This window comes from Dreissena polymorpha, chromosome 2, assembly GCF_020536995.1.
Source record: "Dreissena polymorpha isolate Duluth1 chromosome 2, UMN_Dpol_1.0, whole genome shotgun sequence".
Taxonomy (NCBI): domain Eukaryota; kingdom Metazoa; phylum Mollusca; class Bivalvia; order Myida; family Dreissenidae; genus Dreissena; species Dreissena polymorpha.
In genome coordinates, this window is record NC_068356.1 from 58,986,945 (window position 1) to 59,013,644 (window position 26,700).

A 26,700-nucleotide genomic window follows, 5' to 3' on the forward strand; every position below is an offset into this window, starting at 1 on the left:
TAATTATAAATCTCATATTATATATTTCCTTACCAAGAATTGAAGGTCTTTTCACAGTTACTGTACAGATTTATTATTTTTATTATTTATAACCCAAATGATTGATTTGTCAAAGTTTTTTTAAAAATGATATAATTATAATTTCTTTGATGTTCATTACATACCTGTAGACTTATGTCCATAGGTACATGATCAACTCTGGCTATGATCTCTTTTAAACCACAGGCCTTGGTTGTCAGTGATGTCTGACATGGTCATAATTGACTGTGAGACCCTCCCCATCCCCCCTCCCACGGTTGGATTGGACAAAATTCAAGGGAAGTAATAACCTTTAAAGGGAGAGGATTTCTGTACCTGCCAAATGATAAATAGAAATTTTATTTCAATGTGGGGCAGTAGGGGTCATTGAGTTTCTGACAAACACATCTCTTGTTGGGTCACAAGGTCAAAGGTCAAGGTCACTGTGATCTCTAAAAAAAATAAAAAAAATAAAAAATCTGACAAGCTTTCGCAGCCGAGCGTGGCACCCGTTATGCGGTGCTCTTGTTTAAATTATCATCCAGTTAAATTGAATATTTTTTTTCCAAATCTGTGCACTTTTCGCTCGGAAATATTCCCAATCCAGAAATGCATTTTTTTCCCAAAATTGCCAGGAAAAGACCCGCGATTACATTGTATTACCACCTCCTATTCACCATACGACCCAAACAAACTTTAACCTTAACCTTGACCTTCGGATTTTGAATGATTAAAATGGACTATTTATATTTCTTAAATAGGCTGTTTCTTGGTGAAGTGGATTTTACTGTTTCTGTAGAAGCAACATCGTTTGACACAACACTTGAATACTTTCACAGTTGTTTCTAATGACTCCTTTATCCTATTATATCATTCAATCTAAATTGACTTTGACCTGTTCTGTACATAATATATTTCAAATCATCCATTTGCGAGACATAAGATAGATTGTACATGTTCCATCAAACACTGTCATCTGGCCCTGTAGAACTCATTGATTCTTACAAGTTTAGTGACCATTCTCTATCTACCCATATCACCCGACTTTATTGTGACCTTGATTTTGTCTTATTTGTAAAATTGTAAATCCAGAGCAACAGGGGGCATGTCTTTTTGTCATACACTTATCTTGATTGTTTACTTGTAAAAATTTTGTTCACTGTTTTTGCTTGATTAATTTGCAAAACAGTTGTTTGTCATCCTTCTGATTTTTTTCAAACTTTGCATCATTGCTGTTGCTTTACCCCTTTGGCTTATTATTGAATACATGCAGATGTTTGCCTTTTGCTTTCCGTCCTTATAAGCAGCTTTGGGTGCATTTTAATGGCTACTGCTACCTTGCTTCATTATATTTTTTCTGTCTAATTTATAAGTTAATTGCACAATTAATAATCCCTACCAAAGGACAGGGATATAGAATAGGCGTTGTCCGTCAGTCTGTCAGTCTGTACAACCATCAATGAGGAGAAAATGTATGCACACAAACCATGACCCTACACTTTCTTAAAAAGAGTTATTGCCTTTTTTTCTTGTATGATGTAACTTTTCAGGTCTTTATCTCAGATGCAATACAAGATTTCAACATCTTACTTCATGGATGTATTTATTTCAATGAAAAGATTTGCCATTCAAAAGAACCATAACCCCACACTCTCTTAAATAAGAGTTATTGCCCTTTGTTGATTTTGTATGATTTAACATTTCAGTGATATATCTCAGATATGATACAAGACTTCAACCTGAAACTTCATGGGTGTATAGAATCAATGGGGAGAATTGTCTTGCACAAGAACCATAACCCTACACTTTCTTAAATGATAGTTATTGCCCTTTGTTGATTTTGTATGATGAAACATTTCAGGGCTATATCTCAGATAGGATACAAGATATCAATGTGAACAATTGCCATGCATAAAAACAAAAACCTATCTGTCATTTTGTTTTATTATATCGTACATCAAGGAATTTGAACAAATGCATACACATTTTTTTTTTGGCGGGGGATATTAATTTAATGAATTTATTGGTTTATTTGGCTGGTTTATTGATAAAATACAATTTGTAAGATGTTTTAAAATAAATTTTTGTTATATGATTAAAAGTATGGTTTCAATTATAAGTGTTTTTATGCCCCCCTTCGAAGAAGAGGGGGTATATTGCTTTGCTCATGTCGGTCTGTCGGTCGGTCTGTCGGTCCGTCCACCAGGTGGTTGTCAGACGATAACTCAAGAACGCTTGGGCCTAGGATCATGAAACTTCATAGGTACATTGATCATGACTCGCAGATGACCCCTATTGATTTTGAGGTCACTAGGTCAAAGGTCAAGGTCACGGTGACCAGAAATAGTAAAATGGTTTTTGAATGATAACTCAAGAACGCATACGCCTAGGATCATGAAACTTAATGGGTAGATTGATCATGACTTGCAGATGACCCCTATTGATTTTGAGGTCACTAGGTCAAAGGTCAAGGTCACGGTGACCCGAAATAGTAAAATGGTTTCCGGATGATAACTCAAGAACGCATACGCCTAGGATCATGAGACTTCATGGGTAGATTGATCATGACTTGCAGATGACCCCTATTGATTTTGAGGTCACTAGGTCAAAGGTCAAGGTCACGTTGACCCGAAATAGTAAAATGGTTTTCGGATGATAACTCAAGAACGCATACGCCTAGGATCATGAAACTTCATAGGTATATTGATCATCACTTGCAGATGACCCCTATTGATTTTGAGGTCACAAGGTCAAAGGTCAAGGTCACGTTGACCCGAAATAGTAAAATGGTTTTCGGATGATAACTCAAGAACGCTCTTGCCTAGGATCATGACAGGTACATTGATCGTGACTCGCAGATGACCCCTATTGATTTTCAGGTCACAAGGTCAAAGGTCAAGGTCACAGTGACAAAAATCGTATTCACACAATGGCTGCCACTACAACGAACAGTCCATATGGGGGGCATGCATGTTTTACAAACAGCCCTTGTTAGTATTAAAGTCTTAAATGAAAAGCATGGTAATGTCATGATAACAAATGTATATTGTTTTGAAAATAATCAGTTTTTAAGTCTTTTTTGTTTTTCTGTAGAATTGTATACATATTGTTTTTCAATTGTGTGTGTTTTGACTCTATTTTTGTGTGAGATATTTTGTAGTGCTTTGTTTTTAGTCATAAGCCTTTTTGTTTGTAGAAGAAATGTGTAAACATATTTCACTTCAATGGTTCAGAATTTTATTTGAAAAATTGATCATTTGTCCTTAGGTTTTACATATTAAATTTTTACCAGTTTACAATTATAATTCACCACTGAATGCAACATAGAAACCAAACCCTACATTTTACTGCATATATTTTTTTCCTTCAATTACAAATGTCACTGTGTAAATTTTCTTCAGGTCATTTGATGTCTTACATGTTTTTCTCCCATTTCCTGTCTTTTTGCAAATGCTCAATGCAACTATTTTGTAACTTTTGCAAATATAAACCTTCTTGTTGTAGCACTCATTCAGATTTCTCTGTTACATAAATATAGCATCATAAGTATAGACTAAACACTCATAATTATTTGCTTGAGTCTTTTTAAAATTGTGCACAATGTTTGACTTAATTAATAGAATCCTTCTTTAATGATCTTATTGTTTCTCTTGATTGGTGTTATCGAGAAGCAAATAATTAAGGTATATGAAAAAGATGGAATATCAGAAAAACACTGACTGTGTTCTGTAATAAAAATACAGGTATTAATATGTGTATGGATTTAACAAATTTGTGAAAAATAATACTCACGTTTTGAAAATATCATACATTTCAGTTTAAAGTAAAGGCATTTGATTATTTATTTTAGTTTATTTATTATTAGTGCCCCCTTCAAAGAAGCGGGGGTTTATTTTTATCTGCATTTATCCGTGGTTGGTCAGTCTGTTTGTCTGTAAATCTTTGGTTTCTGGGCAATATCTAAAGAATGCTTTGACCTACAACCAATTTAAATTGATCTGATGGTTTCTTATGAGGAAAGGCAGTTGCCTACCAATTAAGAGGTCAATTGGTTAAAGGTCACTGGATCATGTTACAGTACATTTGTTTTCATATGATAAATTGAGAATATTTGGGCTTGTTAGTTTCTCTCAAACAGTACAGGGATTCCATGTTAACAACTTTTTGATATGATATTTATATTCTAGAACAGAACTAGCATGCCATGCGTAGTTTTTGACACAACAATTACTGGTTTGTTATGTAACAGAAGTGGTATGACATGTTTAGTTTTTGACAATATATTTTGTTATGCAATAGAACTGGGATGCCATGCTAAGATTTTGACTGATGTGATGTTTGATGTTTTAACAGGATACTTAAGTATAAAGTAGATTTTTAAAAGCATACAGCCGCTTCATGAAGATGCTTTGTTATGTCACCTTTCAAACATTTGGCATCGCAGTAATTGTTGTGCATGCGTGCTAGCTTAATCTAAGTTTACAGAATAATAGATTAATTAGTTATACATGAATTTATACAAGTCATTGCCAAAGAAAGGCTAGATGCACATTTAAAGGTATTACTCATATTCAATGTAAATGTGTAAAGAAATTAAGGTTGATATATTATTGAAGTCTAGGTAACATGGATTTTACAGTGTATTTTTGAATATATCTGTGTACATTATTTTTCTAAGTAAGAAAATGTCTTAAGCATTTGTACTAAGAAAACTACTATACATAAGGTATGCAAAAATTGCCAATGAATGAAGATTTGTGTATAATTACAGTCATGGTAGTACTGATGACGAGTTAACGTCAAAGATGAAGGGTCAGATGAGAAGAATACAAGGTTTGTTTAAATTTTATTTATTTAAATGAGCAGTGCTGTGGCAGAAAAGGGCTTTATGCATGTGCATAAAGTGTCATCTTAGATTAGCCTGTTTAGTATGCATCAATGTATTTTCCAAACAAAAATCCAGTCTTAGTGGAAAGTGTCGTCTCTGATTAACCAGTGCGTACTGCAGAGGATAATCTGGGAGGATGCTTTGTGCACATGCATTACACCCTGTATTCCTAGAGGAAAACTCATATATATTTTTATACAATTATTTGAAAGTGAACCATTGTTCTGATCTTTCTTTCAACATGCAATACAGCTGGTTAATGTAATTCATGTGTTATTTTCTGCAAGTCAACTGTTGTTTCATACAATACATCATTCTTTTGTACATGCAATAGAGTGTGTGTGTACATGCAATTCAGTTGAAATACAACTTTTGTACATTCAATATCATAGCATTGCATGCGACACAACTGATTTTAATGCAATAACAGTACATGCAATACAACTGGTTTTAATGCAATAACAGTACATGCAATACAACTGTTTTAATGCAATACCAGTACATGCAATACAACTGTTTTTAATGCAATACCAGTACATGCAATACAGCTGTTTTTAATGCAAAACAAGTACATGCAATACAGCTGTTTTGAATGCAATTACAGTACATGCTGTCGCATAATTGATGTATTTCATGTCGCATAATTGGTGTATTTCATGTATATTCCTTGTTCGGTGTAACTGAATACATAATATCTGTCTTCATGAAGAAATGCATAAATGGGCATCATATGTCGTCGTCAAATTAGACGAAAAAATGCACCAAGTTATTGCCCATGGCTGGGTTCACTAATTAGTTATGTCTATGGTAAGCACATGCGCACTGTTAATTTGTGTATATTTTCATGTTAAATGACAGGTGAACTTTCTTATATGCAGTTAAACAAACGTGGTCTCGCTTAATTATTGGCATATATATGCACAAGATGTGTGAGTCACACATAAAGCCATCCCGTATCAGGTAATTCAACTCATGTTAAAGTCAATCATCCAGACAGCCGTCACCCAATTTATTTGTCCATTATTGTATAAATTGGCATCTGCGTTGTATGAAGGACAGTCTTACTTGAACGGCCGAATATACAAGTCGCATTATTGCTGGCTTTCGCGGGATGGGCCCATTGCGGGCTTCGCATGTATCTTGTATTTGACAAACATTTTGGAAACGTTGTGTTGTGTTAATAAGCAGAAATAAAACGCAAAGAAATCAGAAATGAACTTTGTTGGTTACTGTGTCTTTTCCACGAACAATACGCAATTACGCTACACAGTACATTTTATGGAGCCGTGTACCATGGATACGACCGAAGTACGATCACAAGTGCGATCACGTGCCGGAAAAATGAAAACATCACAACCACAACGCGACATGAATTCAGGTCAGTTGTTTAAAAAAAATTATGGCAAACTTGGAGAGGGAATTTCAAAATTTATAAAGTAGAAAATGAAAGTAAAAGGCGTCAGGACAACGAAATTTTTAAGAATTGTTTAAAGAATTTTACGTAGTCAGATGTTAAAAATAATAATGATGATAATCAATTATGTACGAACAAATTTTGCAAATATCAAAATCGTGCCAATTTTTCATTTATCGGTACATTTTTATAAATAACGGTGAATTGAGAATAAAAAGAGATATTTGAGTTTTACATTATTTTTATGAGTTATAGAAATAATGAAATTAGAGGCGAACAAATCATTGAGAATATTTAAAGAATTTTATATAAATTGTGTATGATTATAATAAAGATTGTATACGAACGTGCGTTTTTTTGCGCACAAATCCATTTTAAATTGTTGGTATTTTTTGTAAAGTTCCATTTAATTAAAACGTACACGGAAATAATAATATCTTATATAGTTTTGTTTATTATTTTAATAAAGAAACTTTGGCGGTGGTTTTATTTATTAATATAGTAGAAAAAAACTCGGAGATGATACAAATATTCAAAGAATTTACCTAGTATTTTACATTGGCAGAATTAAGAATTTAGGAATTTAGATTATTTAAGACAGTTTTGTTTATTATTTTAATAAAGAAAATAAGGCGGGTTTTGTTTATAAGAATGATAAAGAAATTAAAGAGGACGAATAGATAAAATTATTGGAAAATTTAAAAATAGTTTTCCGAATTGTAAAAGAAAGAAAATAGGAAATAAGAAAAATAATGTTAATTGCGAATATGAATAGGGCAGACACTTAAAAAAAAAATTATGTAAATATGTATATACGTCATTGTGTAGATTGCAAATATATGTAGGATATCGGTAATATTGAAGGTCTTGAGTAATTTTAAGTAAGAATTTAATGCGATCTGACGCGTATAGCGCAGTGAAAATATAACGATATGTACGCATTAAATTTCTAATATAATTGTTTAAGGGTTACAATTATATTTTATGAGCACGGCTGACTGATCAGCGTTCGGACATACCGAGCCCGAGGTTGTGATAACCTTAGCGTCCTCATGAGTAAGAGAATTTATCCCTGTGCCATCGAAGCAAATTACGCTATGGACAGAAGATGCGATGTCGCATAAGAATTATTTGAGTAGTTCGATTAGGAGCAAAGACCTGAATTTTGAAGTAAGCCGATACGTGTTCTTATATTATGAATGCATATATATAAAAGTCTGCCTTGTCATATTTGCGCATTTTTACAAGTGCACAGGTCAAACATGTCAATAAATCTATGCCCAACGGCAAAACTATAGTGCTAAAGATGAGGTTTATGAAACCATGATTTGAACAGGTACGCCTATCATTACCCATTACTCTAGGTCAATAAAGTGGCGCACGCCTGTCAAAAATGTACTGGCTGCACGTGCGTAAAATGATTATGCCTAAGGCGGTACACAAGTCATATAAAGTAAATGGCTTGTCAGATGTCAAACTGTCATATACTTATCCGAAGTATGTTTTGAGGAATTGACTAATATTTTTTCGTTGTAAAGAATTTATTTTTTTGAATAAGATATCACAGTAAGTTGTCATGACGATATTTAACAATAACTAAGGGGATATTTATAAATGTTTGCCATGATTTTGAACAACTGATACTTGTATCACCACGACGCAGATAAAAATATCGAGATTTGAAAACAACGCCGAAGAAGAGCGACTTCGCGAGAGAACGCCTTCCACAACGAATAGAAGAAACAAACAACATAATTAGAATGGAACATCATGGCATTTACTCTCAAAGTGAATACCTGGTTCTATCGCTAAAAGAAGACCAACGCCAGAAGATTTCGAAGGACAAAAGTGACGCAACACTGGACACAATACTTGTGACGTTAATCACTATAGAGTAGATGCAGCCGTTCAACTGTTTGACGTGCGTAGATAACGCATTTGGAATGATACTTCCGAGGCCTAAGACATCAAGGAGAACACTGCTATAGTTAATACCTCGTGAGCATTATGACCAATAGAAGATCTTAATGTCCCAAGAGAAATGAAGACGCTGGAACCAAGAACAAAAGTACAATTAACAACAACAGAAACAACAATGCGATCACAAAGGTTTTAACAGACGTCACAATTGATTAGCAACGCGGTACGCATCAACACCATATCCAGAGACAACATCACGATGGATTCAACAACAGAAACAACGACGTGATGACGGCTGGTTCAGCGACAAAAACAACAGAAACCACGATGACATATCCAGCCTCGATGTGAACCTTGATACGCAGATGAGTGCAACCGACCACGTGCGATTTGCCTACACAGCTTGGCGATAGATAGAGCTTCTTCACGACAGCAATGGTAGATAACATCACCCATGAATCAACATAGACAGAAAACAACAAACCAAGACATCTACTTGACAGCAACAGGTACATATTCAACCCGGGCAATACCTTCTTCGAATGGACAGCACAGGAGGTCACTAGTCAAACAACGCCTGTAGTGTTACGTGGACAATCGATCAACGTCATTTAACATTGATGCATGATATTGTAAGACACTTGTCATTCAGGATTTGATCTTTCTAAAGATTTTAAATCATAAAATATAAAATCTTTCTTTAATGAAAATGAGGTGTGTCGCATAATTGATGTATTTCATGTCGCATAATTGGTGTATTTCATGTATATTCCTTGTTCGGTGTAACTGAATACATAATATCTGTCTTCATGAAGAAATGCATAAATGGGCATCATATGTCGTCGTCAAATTAGACGAAAAAATGCACCAAGTTATTGCCCATGGCTGGGTTCACTAATTAGTTATGTCTATGGTAAGCACATGCGCACTGTTAATTTGTGTATATTTTCATGTTAAATGACAGGTGAACTTTCTTATATGCAGTTAAACAAACGTGGTCTCGCTTAATTATTGGCATATATATGCACAAGATGTGTGAGTCACACATAAAGCCATCCCGTATCAGGTAATTCAACTCATGTTAAAGTCAATCATCCAGACAGCCGTCACCCAATTTATTTGTCCATTATTGTATAAATTGGCATCTGCGTTGTATGAAGGACAGTCTTACTTGAACGGCCGAATATACAAGTCGCATTATTGCTGGCTTTCGCGGGATGGGCCCATTGCGGGCTTCGCATGTATCTTGTATTTGACAAACATTTTGGAAACGTTGTGTTGTGTTAATAAGCAGAAATAAAACGCAAAGAAATCAGAAATGAACTTTGTTGGTTACTGTGTCTTTTCCACGAACAATACGCAATTACGCTACAATGCAATACAACTTTTTACATGTTATACAACTGTTTTTAATGCAATAACAGTACATGCAATACAACTGTTTTTAATACAATAACAGTACATGCAATACAACTGTTTTTAATGCAATAACAGTACATGCAATACAGCTGTTTTAATGCAATACTAGTACATGCAATACAACTGTTTTTAATGAAATAACAGTACATGTAATACAACTGTTTTTAATGCAATACCAGTACATGCAATACAACTGTTATTAATGCAATAAAAGTACATGAAATACAACTGTTTTTAATGCAATAACAGTACATGTAATACAACTCACTGTTTTTAATGCAATAACAGTACATGTAATACAACTCACTGTTTTTAATGCAATAACAGTACATGTAATACAACTCACTGTTTTTAATGCAATAACAGTACATGTAATACAACTGTTTTTAAAGCAATACCAGTACATGCCCTACGACTGTTTACACCCAATACCATGAGTGCATTACATGTAATACAAAACAATATGATTTAATTGCACAATATTGCTGGTATTTATTATTATGGTAATGGTAATGTTTCAATATAAGTTGGCCTGTATCCAGTAGTACTGTTCTTCAGCATGCAATGCAACCACCAGAACTTGAAGTGCATCACTGCTATGTTTAAATAAGATAAACATTTGAGTTAAAGTAGACTAGTTAATGAATGCAAATGCATTGTATTTCAGGCCTAAAAAAGAAAATAAGACAGTTTGAAGATGTATTTGAAAAAGAACATGGCTTTAAGGTTTGTATTTTGTACTGTTTCTGTACGGGTATTTGTTGTATTGTAATGTTTGTTTTTAATGCTTTGATATGAAATTGAACTGAAGTTAATAAGTGCAATAGGTAAAAGTTTCTTTTTTCAGTGCTCAAATTAAGTATTTTATATTTTGTAAATTCATTTTATTGCTCCTCATGAATAGATCATGGTAGTCAGTCAATAAGCACATATTTTGGTGTCATCAAAGTTTCTAATTATTTCAATAATTATAAGCAATTAATTTTACAATATTATGTTCAAAAATAATAATTCAAACAGTTCAAATATAATAATTAGCAATTAATCTACAATATTATATTCAAATATAAAGCTAGAATTATTATTGAAGCTAGAACAATTTTTGTTTCTAGCCATCACATGCAGAGAAGGCTTCCAAACCAGAAATCAAGAAGTTTATGGCAGAACTCAGTAGAGCAAGAAAGGAAGCAAAACGTAAGCTTTTCACATTGTGTTGGGCTCTGTATTGTACTTAACCCTTTACCACTTACATAGGTATTTAGACGCATTTATATTCATCAGAAAGTTAAATTTAATTAAATACCTTTCTTAATAAATTCAAGTTTTAATAGCTTTATTTCCAACCCTTAGTTACTGATTTAATAGCAGCAAACAGCATAAAAACCTGTTATGGTTTTATGCTGGTTGCAAAAGCCATTTTCACTTTGCTTCATTTGGTGGGGGAGGTATCTAGTCACTTCGGCATCTGGTTACTTCGGCACCGTAAAAAAGTGCCACTTCAGCACTCGGGTTTGACCAGTTCGGCATTCACAGTTAGTCACTTCGGCACTGGTATATTATAACATATTTAATTGATATCTGTTTGGTCATGTACATCTGTATCAGCGTTTGCCATGCATGTTTGATTTTACATTTTTCAAAGTAGAAAAATACAAATGGACATCTTTGTATCATACATTTTGTAATGATATCATCTTAAAAACGTAGAGTTTATATATGGTGCATTTCATTTGACAACATTTACTCAGACCTAACTTGACACGTTTGATTGTGATTAAAGAATGGTTAAGGAAGGAAAATACTGTTAATTTTCTGTCAATATTAGGCATAATCTCTTAATGAATTTTTAGCGAGGCTGTTTTCGGAGAAAACCCGAGCTATTGTCATAGCCAGCTTGTTGTCCGCCGTAGGCGTCGTGCTAAAACCTTAACATTGGCCATAACTTTTTAAATATTGAAGATAGCACTTTGATATTTGGCATGCATGTGTATCTCATGGAGCTGCACATTTTGAGTGGTAAAAAATCAAGGTGAACATCATCCTTCAAGGTCTAGGGTCGAAAAAAAACAAAGTCAAGGGAAGTAATAAGCTTTAAATGGACATTGTTATCTGACCTGCCCATGTATATATTTTTGTTAAATAAATCAAAGCGGCGCAGTAGGAGGCATTGTGTTTCTGACAAACACATTGTGGTAAAAGGTCAAGGTCATCCTTTGCGGTCTACGGTAAAAATTACAAATTGAAGGGAAGTAAAAAGCTTTAAAAAGGGAGATAATTATTCAATATTGAACATAGCCACTTTTTATATTTGGCATGCATGTGTATCTCATTGAGCTGCACATTTCAAGTGGTCAATCCCAGTCACGGTAGTGGCTTTTAATTATTTGCTACTAAAAATAGAGATTTGTTAGAGACAATTATTTTCAAGGGAAGTAATTAATATAATTATAAATCTCATATTATATATTTCCTTACAAAGAATTGAAGTTATTTTCACAGTTACTGTACAGATTTATTATTTTGATTATTTATAACTCAAATGATTGATTTGTCAAAGATTTTTTTATGATATAATTATAATTTCTTTGATATTCATTACATACCTGTGGACTTATGTCCATAGATACATGATCAACTCTGGCTAGATCCACTCAGGGATGTCTGACATGGTCATAATTGACTGTGAGAACCTTTCCCCCCCCCCCCCCCCCCCCCCCCCCCCCCTCCCCCAGAAGTCAGGGAGATTACTTCTATACCTGCCAAATGATAAATAGCAATTTTATTTCAAAGCGGCGCAATAGGTGGCATTGTGTTTCTGACGAACACATCTCTTGATATAATTATCATTTCTTACCTGTTCTAATTTGTGAATGCTAGTTTTCTTTAAATACCAGTGTACTTATGTCCATACATACATGATGAACTCTGGCTATGATCTCTTTGATAAACCACAGGCCTTGGTTGTCAGTGATGTCTGACTTGGTCATTTTTGACTGTCTACAGACCCCCCCCCCCCCCCCCCGGTTGGATTGGACAAAATCCAAGGGAAGTAATAAAGCTTTAAAAGAAGATGATGTCTATACCTGCCAAATGATAAATAGAAATTTTGATTTCAAAGTAGCGCAGTAGGGGGCATTGTGTTTCTGACAAACACATCTCTTGTTGGGTCACTAGGTCAAAGGTCAAGGTCACTGTGACCTCTAAAAAAAAAAATTCTGACAAGCTTTCGCAGCCGAGCGTGGCACCCGTTATGCGTTGCTCTTGTTTATGTAGATAATTATTACATGCTTCATTGTTTTATGTTGAAATAAGTAAACAACTGCCCTGAGTCTGATATAAGAAAATTATGAAAAATGTTCTTTGCTTTGAGTCTTGTATGATATCACTTTGAAAACTGTTCTTTATATTGTCATCAGTCATCAGTCTGTGTTTCTTTTTCTAGCGATCAAGAAGAAGCAGTCTGTTTACATCAAGTTAAAAGTCTGTGCTTTTATGCCTAGTTTTGAATGAGCAGCTATTCTGTTTGTTGAGGTCTCAAGGAGATACCACAAGTAACTGGTCTGTATATATATTTAAAGATCACATGGTGATACAATAAGTAACCAGATCATGTTTCTTTTTAAAGGTCACAAGTAACCAGTCTGCGTTTCTATTTTTAGGTCTCAAGGAGGAGGCTGAGATGGGATCCCGGTCTCGTCACGGCAGCGGTGCTTCCTCCACAGGGGAGAGAATAGAGCCACCAGACTTACCTCCCTCGATGGGTCAGACCCTGGACATGATACTCAAGAGGCTGCATGAGAAACGCAAGGACTTCCATCGGCCCGAGGACATTGAGGTAACTATAGATCAGGGTGCGCAAGGACTTCCATCAGCCTGAGAACATTGAGGTAACTAAAGATCAGGGTGCATGATCAACATGGTTTACACAAGGGCTGGACAGAATGAAAGAACACTATTAAAAAACTTTATTTTTGCAGATATCTCAAGTTATTGAAATATGTTTGCAAAAAATCTTCATTGCATAAAATCCACTTTTTCTTGCTGTTTGTGCGGATATCTTAAGATTTAAGAATTTCTTATTGAATACGTCTGAAATTGTTGCCAAAATTTCACGTTGCGTGCAGCATTACGGTGTATATAAATTGCTGTTAACATCAAATTTTTTGCCTAGAACACTGGCTTATTAAATAAAGTATTTATGATGTTTTGCCATAATCCGCATAAAAACTGTCTTTTATGCACTTGTTGAAATTCTGAAGAAAAATTGTTTTAAAAAGTTATTTGAAAAAAAAAAGCACCTTTAACTGGTGTTTTTACATCCATTAACTTTCGTTTGTGAACCCCATAAAGTCATGTGATCCTGCACCCTGTAGATTGGCTAAAGAAGTCTGGTGGGCTCATTCACAGCTATTTTAATAATATTTTGACTTAAGCTGATTTGTCTGATAGAGAAGAGTCCTCCTTGATGATGCATTTGAGGCAAAGCTTGTTTATGAATAAGGATTGATATCTAACAGTATTTTATCTTGAAAATTACTTTATTGTCTTCACACTTGGTACATACCTTTGATATTAACTCTAGCATCAACAAGTGAGCCATTTTTAGCTTGACTACGGTATTATATATGAAATATAAATAGTGGAGCTATCCTACTCACCCCGGCGTCGGCGTTCCCATTAGCGTAAGCTTGCAAATGTTAAAGTTTGTGTACCACCCCAAATATTTCCTATGTCCTTTGACATATTGCTTTTATATTTTGCATACTTCTTTACCAACATGACCCCAATCTATAAACAAAAGCAGACAACTGTATCAAGCATTTTGACAGAATTATTACCCCTTTTATACTTAGAATATGCATATTATTGATAAATCTATGTTAAAGTTTGCGTACCACCTCAAATATTTTCTATGTCCTTTGACATATTGCTTTCATATTTTGCATACTTCTTTACCAACATGATCCAAATCTATAAACAAGAGCAGACAACTTTATCAAGTATTTTGACAGAATTATGGCCCCTTTTATACTTAGATAATTGAAAATTTTGCTTAAATTGCCATAACTTCTTTATTTATTATCACATTTGATTCATACATTGACAAAACAACTCTTACCTGACATACCACAATGCACTCCGCTCAAACCATCCCCCATGCCCCACCCCAGAATCCCCCCTTAAAAATTTTTTTTTTTTTTTTTTCTTTATCTTTGAAAGATCATTTATTAAATGACCACACACCCACATTATACCCCCCCCCCTTTCCATGATGGCTTACGTTATACTGTCAAGCACTCGAATAGTCGAGCCCGCTCTTATCAACAGCTCTTGTTAATACATTCGGTTATTGACAGGGGGTTGCCCCTTTGTGTCGAACTTAACTTTTTGGTTCTAAAATATTCATGTTTCACAACTAGTAGACTCAGTCACTCATTAAAAAAAATGCAAACATTTCTAACACTTTAGCATTTGATGCATTAATCCCTGATTTCTCGGTGTTATGTTTTTACAGAGAAATGCTACTTATTGGTATTCATATATGTCCAATAGAAGCTCTTGTTCTTAAGTCTCTACAAAATACTGTGAAACCATTTATTTTCGTCGGCACAAAATTTCGCCCTTTTCATAAAAATGACTATTTCGTCTGCTCTTAAATTCGTCCATTTCTGGTTTTGAAAAAAAAACGTCCGATTTGTTTGTAATACATGTAATACGCGGTTGCGAAAAAATCGTGCTGGGGAAAGAGAGGTGACACTTGGTAGTCACTTGCAGAAGGTGGGCCTTGTTTGGCATATGCCAATTAACAAGTCTGTTATTTTAGGTGTTAGTAACTGTCCCTTATTATTTTATGTCATTGGCACGTTCTTTGTAATGATAAGCGGATAAGTGGGACTGAATAATCGTTAACGAGTGTTTTAAACAACGAAGCCAATTGCCAATTAGTCTTTTTCAATTACTATCACGGTCAAACTGATAACAATCTTACCTTTATCGGCGCCAATTAGAGAAGGTGCGAACTGCTGCATTTATTGATAAACAACAGTATTAAATCTATAAAAAAAAATGTTTTTGTTATAAAAAAAACAAAGGTACGGGTTTTTATTTATATGTACAAAAATAGTAGATGCAGTTAAAACAAACAACCAATCACAAATAAAAATGTTCTTTATTAATTTGTAACAAAGCGCAGAATATATTTCAGTCAGGTGTTGATCACACATCGTCATATTTTAATTGCGTTTAATAGTATTGTCTTTAATCCGGATTCGCCGCGTGTAGGCTGTATAATCTGCAACATCCCTGAAAATCACAATACACACAATGGGTAATAAAGTTGTTAACAATTAGCGCTAATCAACACTATTATACCTAAATGAAGTCGACGCATTCGATACAGCCTTATTGCATTCGCGTTTTACAGGAAATGTCAGTTGTCAGTACACTGTATAATGAACATTCCTTTGTGTCAAAACCGGATTTCACTTGAGTGTGAATAGTCGACTGTTTCATGTTCTTTGTACCAATACCATCTGTGTATCTGTATTATAAGTATACCAGTCAACAAACAAGGTGCGCGCTTCCGCATATGGGTATTCGGACGTTCAAAAAATTGACCTACGGTTTAGCGTTCACGCCGTCCAACGCATTAAGCAATATAACTCGTTTTTTTTCACTATTTCTTTATTTGCAAAAAATACTAGTGGCTTATAACTTACCTTGCAATCTTTTTTTCTCGCATTTTGCGAGTGTGCGAGTGTTAATTTCGAGCCCTGTGTATATGCGTGGAATACGCTGGATTTAAATGCCTCATGCCTACGGTAATTCAGTCTTATTTGTTTCAAATATGGGACATGATTGTTCGTTAGGATCTTGAATTCGTCCATCGGTCGAAGGACGAAAAAGGCGAAAATTTATGTCGGACGAATAATAATGGTTTCACAGTAATAAACTTAATAAGATGCTCACTTCAAAGATATTTGTACCATAGTTATGTTTTTGCCTGACTCCTTGAATAGATATTGTACTAAAGCTTCTAAGTTCAAGGTGGCTTATATATTTCTTATCAAATTTAAACAACCCCATCCTCACTCTTATTATATACATCCCTGTCTGAGAAATTTGGGCTTAACGCACAGTAGGCACAGGGACAACTCTTTTATTATGCCCCCTTCAAAGAAGAGGATATATTGTTTCGCTGGATGTCGGTAGACCAGTTCATTTCTGATCAATAATTTGTCAACGAATCGATTGATTGGCATGATACTTAACATGTGCATTGACCTTCACAGTAGGTGACCCCTGTTTAAATTGGGGTCACTAGCTCAAAGGTCAAGGTTACTGTCAAAATAAGTGTGAAAATCTTTTCTAATCAATAACTCATAAACAAGTTGACTATTGGCTTGATGCTTCCCATGCGCATTTGCCTTCGACAGTAGATGACCCCTATTGAAATTGAGGTCACTAGTTCAAAGCCCTGTATAGGGCGCATATGTCTCCGACGGCGGAACACTTGTTGAATTTTTCGTTTTTAAGAAAGATGTTTTGCTTACATTCAATAAGCCCAGTTTTTGTTGCTCCAGCTGATGAACCATGAGCAGGTTCAGGAGGAGAAACTTGCAGTACAGAAAGCCTTGCTGCATTTCGAGGGCATTCACGGACGACCGGTAGGCTTAAACATGTTTTCCTAGTTCACTCTATATTATAAAATAAATGCAAGTATTAAAAAATGTATCAAAAAGGAAAGTTTGTTTTGATGAGACTTGTTAATCTTATGGTTGTGGTATCACTCTTTGCCTCGGTTCATTTTGGTTGTGCAAAGAGTTCTTTCCTGACAATCTTTAAAAAAAAGCCACTGTCTCGAATAATCATACGGACATGAATGTGGTATTATCATGCGGACATTCCAAATGTACCCTCAATGCATGTTCCGCCTTCAGAAATCCAGAGATGAGAAGGACCTGATGCGGCCACTGTACGATCGGTACCGCACCATCAAGCGTCTCCTGTCTCGACAACCCATGTCTGTGAGTAGGGGAGACATTCTGGGTCTCCTACAAACATCCGCTTATTTCAGAAACAAACGTTCTTGTTGTGAACCCTTTACCACTCAGATTCGCATTTTGACCTATTTGTTGTTTCTTAGAAAATCAAATTAAATTAAAGACATTTCCTACTAAATTCAAGTTTTTGAGGCTTCATTTTCAACCCTAAGATATTGATGAGCAGCAAACAGCATAAAACCTGAACATGTAACTTGCAGGCTGTTCTTGTTAGATGCTGCTTTCATATAGCCATATTCACGTTGCTTCTGAGCAGGAAAGGGTTAATGTACGATTATGTACACTAACTCACTTTTTGTTTTAGATTGTGGTCCTGCTGTGGAACACAAATCGAGGGTTGATTTTGAAACTCTTGAGATATCTGTTTGATATTTCTATATCAGAGACCGAAAGCTTCATGATTAACCCTCAAATGTAAAGAACATTTATTAATACAAACAAATAAATATGGTTTAAGAAATACAATTGAATGTGTGTCTGTTTTTTTGTAGTAACAAAAATCATATATGTCTTGAATAATCTGTTAAGATTAATTGGATGTTAATCAGTTCAAATAACATCTAATAAGAGTTGTAAAGCTGCCAATGAATGAGAAAAGGGTGTATAAACTGGGGCAACATAAGTTATAATTCCATTTTAGAGGTTGTGCTTTATTCTGATTAGTACAAAAGTAGTTAATAATCATATAGCATTTGTAACATTACCCATTTTGTAATCTTGCAGCCCAGAGGTAATTTAGAGTTGCAACCTGTGCCAGAGGACCGACCAATTGATATAAACTCAAAATATGTGAGTCAAGCTTTGATTTATACAAGTTTTGTCATATTTGTAGAGAGAACTCCACATGGTAATGGTATTGTACCCTATAGGCATCATAATTAAAATTAACTAATTCGCGTAGTTCATAAAAAATATATTTGTATGTGATGCATAACATCAGTTCTTTGTAATTACAACCAACTTATTTACTTTAATGCATTTGTACTCAATACCTAGTTACAATCAACTTTTTATGTCCCCCACTATGGTAGTGGGGGACATATTGTTTTTGCCCTGTCTGTTGGTTGGTCTGTTGGTTTGCCCCAACTTTAACATTTGCAATAACTTTTGCAATATTGAAGATAGCAACTTGATATTTGGCATGCATATGTATCTCATGGAGCTGCACATTTTGAGTGGTGAATGGTCAAGGTCACTCTTCAAGGTCAAATATATGGGTCAAAATTGCTCATTTAATGTACACTTTTGCAATATTTCAATATTGAAGATAGCAACTTGATATTTGGCATGCATGTGTATCTCATGGAGCTGCACATTTTGAGTGGTGAGAGGTCAAGGTCATCCTTCAAGGTCAAATATATGGGTAAAAATTGCTCATGTAATGTCACTTCTGCAATATTGAAGCTAGCAATTTTATATTTGACATGCATGTGTATCTCATGGAGCTGTACATTTTGAGTGGTGAAGGGTCAAGGTCAAGGTCATCCTTCAAGGTCAAACGTCATATACGGGGACATGGTGTTTCACAAACACATCTTGTTTATTTAAGGCATTGTAAACAAGACCTAGTTACAATCAACTTTCTTATGTCTATACATTTGTACACAAGGCCTAGTTACAACCAACATATTTACGAAAATGCATTTGTACACATTGAAGACTGACCGATTCCTTGACGAGAAATCCCCTATTCACGTTCCAACGGCTGCGATGGATAACGATGATGAAGATGAAGAGGCAGCACACGGCTTTGGAACGATGGACTTTGCTGTCACGCGTGACCTGTCTTCCATCCTCAAGACACGGCCGACCGCCGTGGAGAACCAGGGACCCCATTCCCCGAAGGCACGACGGAAACTGGAGATGCAGGAGAACAGCAAGAACAGTAACAACCAGTATTCCGATTCAAACCTTCACGAGTTATCAGTGTAAGTTGTGTTTGCGTTTGTAAGTTGTGTTTGCGTTTTTTAATTCTTTTTTACTTGGATGTTTTTTCGGAGTCTCTGTGTCACAGTCTTTTAATTAAAAACATGTAATTTGTATTTTCATTTCAATTTTCAAGACTAGCCAGTGTAAGTTGTGAAGAGGTTTTTTGTTGCTTTACTTGATTTTTTTTTGCTGTCAAAGGTATTTCAGTTTTTTTTAAATAAAAAAGTTTTTCCAGCATTATTGTTTGATTTCAGCACCTAAAGATGTCATACTTCTGTGTTTTTGTTTTGAAAAATGTTCTGTGTTAAATTTCATCCATTTATTTATTTTATGCAGCGGATATAAGTCTTATAACATATAACTGAAATGATGATAATGCAATTAAAAAACTATTAGAATGTGTAAATGATTAATAACATAATTTTATGTTAGAATGTGTAAATAATGAATAACATAAATAAGGAAATACGTGTATACCATGTGAATTTTTGCTTTACATAACCCAAACAATTTTTATTGTCATTATCTTAGGACTAAAACTAAATTCAATTTTATATATAAATATTTTACAGGCCACAACTTCAAGATGAGTTAATAAAGTCTCGAAACACTAAAAAGCACCTTCGTAAAAAATTGCGTGACTTTGAGGAAGGCTTTACCAGACAGACAGGAAGGTTGGTATTTAAATTATAATCAAAAGTGGGTGTAGATTCCTTGTCCTTTTACCTGGGTTTTCTTTTCTCAATTACAAAATTTTGTAAAGAAAATATATTGATTCTTTATGCTGTATTTGGAATATCTGTATATACATTTGTATAATTTTTTAAACTAAAAACGAGTGGTGGTCTTTTAATCATATGAAATGTTTGACCTTTAAACCTGAGTATCTTTCACAATATGTATTTTTTTTAAATGTGCAACAATAAGCTTTCAAATTATAAGTGACATTAATATACTAATAATCTGCTTTACAGAAAGGTTGGACGGGAAGACAGAATGCCTATGCAAACAGAGTATAATGAATATAAGGTAGCATTTGTCCTTATATATTCCTATATTGTTTTGTATTGATTGTTTTTTTAAAACTCTCTGATTCCAAAGAATGGTTGTACATGGCAGTCAATAAAAGTATTCCAGAAAAATTTGAGGTACAGACTATAAATAGCATATTCCCAGATACTCCTTTTCAGTCGGCAAAGGCTTATTAGGGACAACACTTTCTACTTTAATGGGTTTTTGTCATTTTAAGAAGGATTCTTTTGAATAAAAGTCCAGTCTAGGCAGAAAGTTTCATCCGTGATTAGCTTGTGTGGACTGCACAGGCTATCACGCAAGACACATATCATGCATGCATTAAGCCCCATTTTCCTAGAGTGAGGTCCATGTATTGAATATGAGAATTATTTTCCTGTTGCAAATGCTTATATGTTAATGCAACTTTTTCAGCAACTAAAAGCGCGACTGAAGCTGTTAGAAGCACTCATGTCGAAGCATCAGCACTCAGAAGTATAGCATTACGCCTGGACTTGAAGGACTAGTGAAGGCAGATGTTTATTATTTGTTCCACTTGGGACACCAAGATCAGTGAGGAAGATATTGTACCAAGAAGAAAAATAGAGGACTGTAATGACACCCTAGAATAAGCTGCTGAAACATTTGATTGACATTTGAGCTCACAGTTGTTACATTTTGGGTGGGAATTTAAACATAAAACCCTTCAACAGTCGTGGCATTTTATATGAATAATAATGCCTGAATTGTGTTTCCTTTGTGCTACATACATTGACATTAACATTATTTGGATCCTTATATACTTTGATTCTGTCAGTGAAACAATCTTTAACATTTACACATATGAATAGGTCCATTTAAGCAACTGACAAGCTTAATGTAACCATAGGAAATAAATGTAAAGGGGAAAAGAACCACACGGAAATAACTGTTAAGATGAATACATCTATAATCATCTGAAAGGACTGCTGAGATGTATAGGACCAGGTGAGATAACTGTGAAGATTTATGGAATCATTGGAAACAACTGTTAGTTGTGCAGTGGTGAATAACTGTAAAGATGAATAGAATCATGGGAAATACCAACAAAGATCAATCTAACCATTGTAAACAACTGAAACTATGAATAGAACCCTTGGAATTTACTGTGAAGATTAATGGAACCATTGGATAACTGTAAAGATGAATAGAACCATGGGAAATACCAATAAAGATCAATCAACCATTAGAAACAACTGAAGCAATTAATAGAACCCTGGGAATTAACCATTGGAAATACCAATACAGGTAAATGGAACCATTAGAAACAACTGTAAAGATGAGTAAACCATGGGAAATACCATTACAGGTATATGGAACCATTAGAAACAACTGTAAAAATTAATAGAACCATGGACAATAATTGAAAAGATTGATGGATCCATTTGAAACAATGGTACATATGAATGCACACCTCAGAAATACATGCATACAATTACTTGCTGCATTTTGCGTCAATCCTTTGGCACGAGTTTTACATGTCTTTGCAATTATTTTTAACCTTCATGTTATGTCTCATCCATTTTAACACTCTAGTTCAAGAAATATAATATTGAAAAATATTTTTAGTTATTAGATCTTTTTGCAGATTATATAATGAAAAGAATACTTGAAGTAATTCTTTTTGAATAAAAATGCTTGTTTCTGAAATATGCTGCTCAATTTTATTTGTATTGTGTGCCATTTCAGATCTGTTATAATTTGATACTATTTGATATTTGATACTATTGAGTTTGTCAACAAGGTTTATTAAAAGTCCTGTTTAAACTGGTGCATATATTGCACTAGAGGGTATTAAAGAAACATAAATTGTTTGTTAATGTGCAGACATTAAAATATTAGCATAAGCAAAAATGAAAATATTAGTTTTGAGAAAATGAAACTTGAACACATCACTTGATTTGTATATATTAATTACAGTTTCAACTCATCATATAGTACATTAATGTGCTTATTTCAGATTACTTATAATGGCCAAATATGTGCATACCGGTTTTCGCCTTTTTATTGTGATTGCGTACAAGTTTGACTATGTCTAGTCAACAAATGATGTCAAATGGAGTTTAAAGGGACCTTTTCACGTTTTTGTAACTTGACAAAAGTGAAAAATATTGTTTCACATTTGCACATGTTCGTTGTTACGTTACGATATTTGCGAGGAAACAGTAATGCAGAACATTTACCATGCTCTAAAATATCCATCATATGCATCTTTTGACGATTAAAAAACCTGAAAATTATAAAACCTAATAAACAGGAAACAATTGTATAATTTGGATATTTTTATTGTTATCGTTATATTTTGTGACATGACAAGGATTTCGTAGATAAGGTATAAAATACACCATCTAGTATGTAAGCACGGATGGCCAAGTGGTATACGCGCTAGACTTTCTCTCCAAGGGTCAGTGGTTTGAGCCCAGTTATGGATATTTTTCTTTCTTTAATTTTATGCTTGTTTTATACTGGATATATTTAGTTCCAATGTTTACATTTATCAATTTATAGCATTTAATGACAAACTTCAAAACATGCCAAAATCTATGAAAAGTTCCCTTTAAAATGTGAAGTGACAAAATGTTTGCAGCTGACTGACACATTTTTGCACTCACTAGTTCATCTTTTTCACCATTATTTGTGATTAATGAATGTGACTTTTGAGAAAAATTTGCTGTGTTTGTACAAAAGAACATACAATTTTGCAGATGATCTTCACAAAGTGTTATATTTCTTGTACAAGGCACAGTTCGGATGTGGAAATTTATTTGCTAACATTATTATGTTTTGCACTTGCCAAAGTTATATTGTTTGTTGACAGAAATATTTGTATGTTGTTGCACACATAGGCTTACATCAATTTATGTACCATGTTTTGAAGTCCCAAGTGAGTATATCAGACTTCCATTCAGCAAGTCTCCCAGTCTTAAAGACTATCACTATGTTAGCCCAAGAAAGTTTCTGTGAATGACTATACCTGTACATAAGCTATAAAATCACAAGTCTACCAATACATAAGTTTGTCACTACATAAGTGAACCAGTTTATAATTTTGTATTCATAAGGTCCACCAGTCTATTAAATAAACAGGGCTACCAGTCTATTAACTCTTGCAGTCCTCTATTGCACCACTTCATAAGAATATAGCTCTTAATGCTGGGAGTAAAGAAATTATCCCTCCATAAGTCATCTAGTTTATAAGTTTATAATGTTTCTCAACAACAAATCTAGTTTTACATTGCACTAGTCTTTCAAGAACTCTACCTGTCAACCAATCTGTATGTCACAACGGTGTGTTACAATATTTGTTTTTCATACTATTTTGATAAAATATAGATGATAGCTTAGTAACAAAAGCAGGCTCAATTTATCTGTACATGTGTTTGTTTCTTAAATTAATCAAATGGGATTTGGTTCTAGTTTTGCACACAAACTAGTTTTATAGTAGATTTGTTATTTCTATTGGTGGATGGTTCCGTGGTCGATATTGTTATTTTGGTGGATCTTGGAAAATAGTGAATTCCCAACATAAGTAACATGGATATGTTTGATATTAGTGATTATGAACATGTTTTATGATAATCATAAAACTAGTTGTTGACTTGTTAAGTTTAAAACAGTTCAAAGTTTATTTATAATTTCTTTGCACATATGAAGTGAGCATGCTTGTTTAGGCACTTGCACATACCCATGACCTTCATTTTTACTGTTTCATTATTTACCGGTATATTGCTTTTATTTTGTGGAAACGAAACACACACAAATAAGAATACTAATATATATTAATTAAGTTGTAAAACTGTTAAAATACTATTGTTTTTGCAACCTTAACAAATTTTGATTGATTGGAAATGTATAAGGTGTCTTGTGAAAATTACCACATTTGTTTGATATTATTTTTCGCCATCATGTTGCTATATTCATTGCAAGAGTATTGAATTCTTAAAAATATTAATTACCAAGAGAAAACTTAAAAAATATTATGAATGTATTAAATTAAGCTAAACCATATCACACTTACGACATGTGTCAATGCTTAAAAACAGTAAAATCATATATTGAATTGAAGGAACATTTTGTCTTTAAAAAAGGTAATACAATTTCACTCTGTTCTAGGGATATATGTAATCTAAAATGTGTTGTTTTACAAGATTTCATAACATTTGATCTTGTTTAAGTTAAATAACTTGTTTCAAATAGTGCTGATGTATTGCCAAATGAAATGTTCAATTGTTCAAACATAAATTGATAAATTATTTATAACATTCGCAAGAAAATATGTTTGCCATGAATTTTGTATACTAAATACATGCACCAAAATTTAACCACAGTCAAGGAAATAGTTCAAGACATTCTTGTATATGGTCTTAATGATATATAATATTAAACATGTATATGTTAATATCAGTATTTCAAATTATTTTTTGTAAACGTTCTTGCATTTTGTTGTGTCTGTTCAATTTCGACAAAGTGAGGTTCAAACTCTTTTAAACCAGCCTTTGTTAATGGAAAACGATGTTCATGTATGGTTGGCGAATACTTTATAGGTTTATATTATTTAAAGCTTTTATATATACAATCGATGCCCAGTATGTCTATTTTTCTGTGAACAATTATGTTGAGTAATAAAACGTAAATATTATCCAAATATGTATTGTGATTATTTTTAATCTTATTGTGTTGATTTCAAATGAGCTGCGTCCTGCTAAAATGGGTCTTATGCCATTTCGGAGCTACCCTGTACGTAAGAAAGTTAAGCAAGGTATCTTGGATTCATAAGCTGTCCGGTTGGCGCAGTGGTTGGTACACTGTGGTCTCACCTAGGCAACCTGGGTTCAATGCCAGTTCTTCAAAGCATGTGACTTTGGTTTGATTACCATACCGGACAGGTAGGGTTTGCTCCGGATATTCCGGCTTCCATCCACAACACAAGACCACTCCAAAATTAAACATGCCTTTCAGTAAAAAAAATAAGCTGAAAATTGCATCTTCAATTCGAAATTTGCCCCAACTTTCACAAAATGACCTACACCTATATTCTTAGCTCATAGATCAAGGTCAAACTTAATTGTCGAGGTCGATGCTAAAATATGAGCACCAATCAACATCAATCAGCTTGTGCTGAATGTATCGTCATCGTTCATCGTCCAATATGTCTGAGATTATGTACAACTTGAATAAAACCCCTATTGTAAAAAGTAAGTAAATCTTAATATCCAGTGATATACATTATTTGTTTTTATCGAGGCATGGTATATTTGCAAACCATCATATTACAAAAATGTCGAAATTTTAACGACTTGCAATATTTTGACGGTCATAAGATAGGTGGTTGACGTGTTTTTTTTCGAGCGATTATTGTTCATGGATTTAAAACATTATTTTAAGTATTTTTTCCCAAAATAACATTTAACGAAAGGATTTTGTAATATATAATACCAATATCCGAAAATAAGACAAGCAAACGCAAAAATGCTGTATAACTGATGCAGAATTAGTAAACAATATTAATAGCAGTGTCAACAGAACCGGGTGTTCCTGAAAAGTCTACCAGCATGGCTAGCAACGCAACCCGCGATCCGTCACCCATTTCCACAGTTACTACATGCTTTATTTGATAGGCTAATTAAGATGGAATCAAATTTAGAGACATTAAATACGGTTGCAAACAAAGTTGAAAACTTTTAAAATGAGATGAGAAATGAGATAAAATGAGTGGAAAAGCCAAGAGGTGCTAAACACATTCATTATTGGTCCATTGATCCTCCGTTGTCACGTGAAGCAAGACTAGTAGATAATAAATGAAGCGCTTTTAAGAATCTGCTGTAGCGCAATGTCGGGTAATTCCGACAGTCGTCTAATTTCGACACTTTTCACAGTATTTATCAGACCAGTCTTAAATCATCATCATCCCGTATGATTTCGTTGTAAAATGTGACGTAGTTGGTGTTGTGACGTCACAAGATAACATCTCTCTATCAAACGTCTCGCTAATTGCATGT

General features: G+C 34.1%; 1 protein-coding gene across 4 annotated transcripts in view; it reads left to right on the forward strand.

Moving 5' to 3' along the window:
• The window catches only part of LOC127867200 (protein FAM13B-like), a 96,630-nt gene extending 71,290 nt beyond the window's left edge, over nt 1–25,340 (forward strand). For all 4 annotated transcript variants that reach the window (XM_052408241.1, XM_052408243.1, XM_052408244.1 and 1 more), the window contains 11 exons: nt 4,790–4,851; nt 10,327–10,385; nt 10,772–10,853; nt 13,319–13,494; nt 17,243–17,326; nt 17,600–17,686; nt 18,446–18,511; nt 19,382–19,650; nt 20,224–20,325; nt 20,626–20,680; nt 21,098–25,340. In XM_052408241.1, coding sequence (XP_052264201.1) covers nt 4,790–4,851; nt 10,327–10,385; nt 10,772–10,853; nt 13,319–13,494; nt 17,243–17,326; nt 17,600–17,686; nt 18,446–18,511; nt 19,382–19,650; nt 20,224–20,325; nt 20,626–20,680; nt 21,098–21,163 — 1,108 coding nt within the window. In that variant the 3' untranslated portion in view covers nt 21,164–25,340. The remainder of the gene's footprint in view (nt 1–4,789; nt 4,852–10,326; nt 10,386–10,771; nt 10,854–13,318; nt 13,495–17,242; nt 17,327–17,599; nt 17,687–18,445; nt 18,512–19,381; nt 19,651–20,223; nt 20,326–20,625; nt 20,681–21,097) is intronic.
• The last annotated feature ends 1,360 nt before the right edge of the window (nt 25,341–26,700 follow it).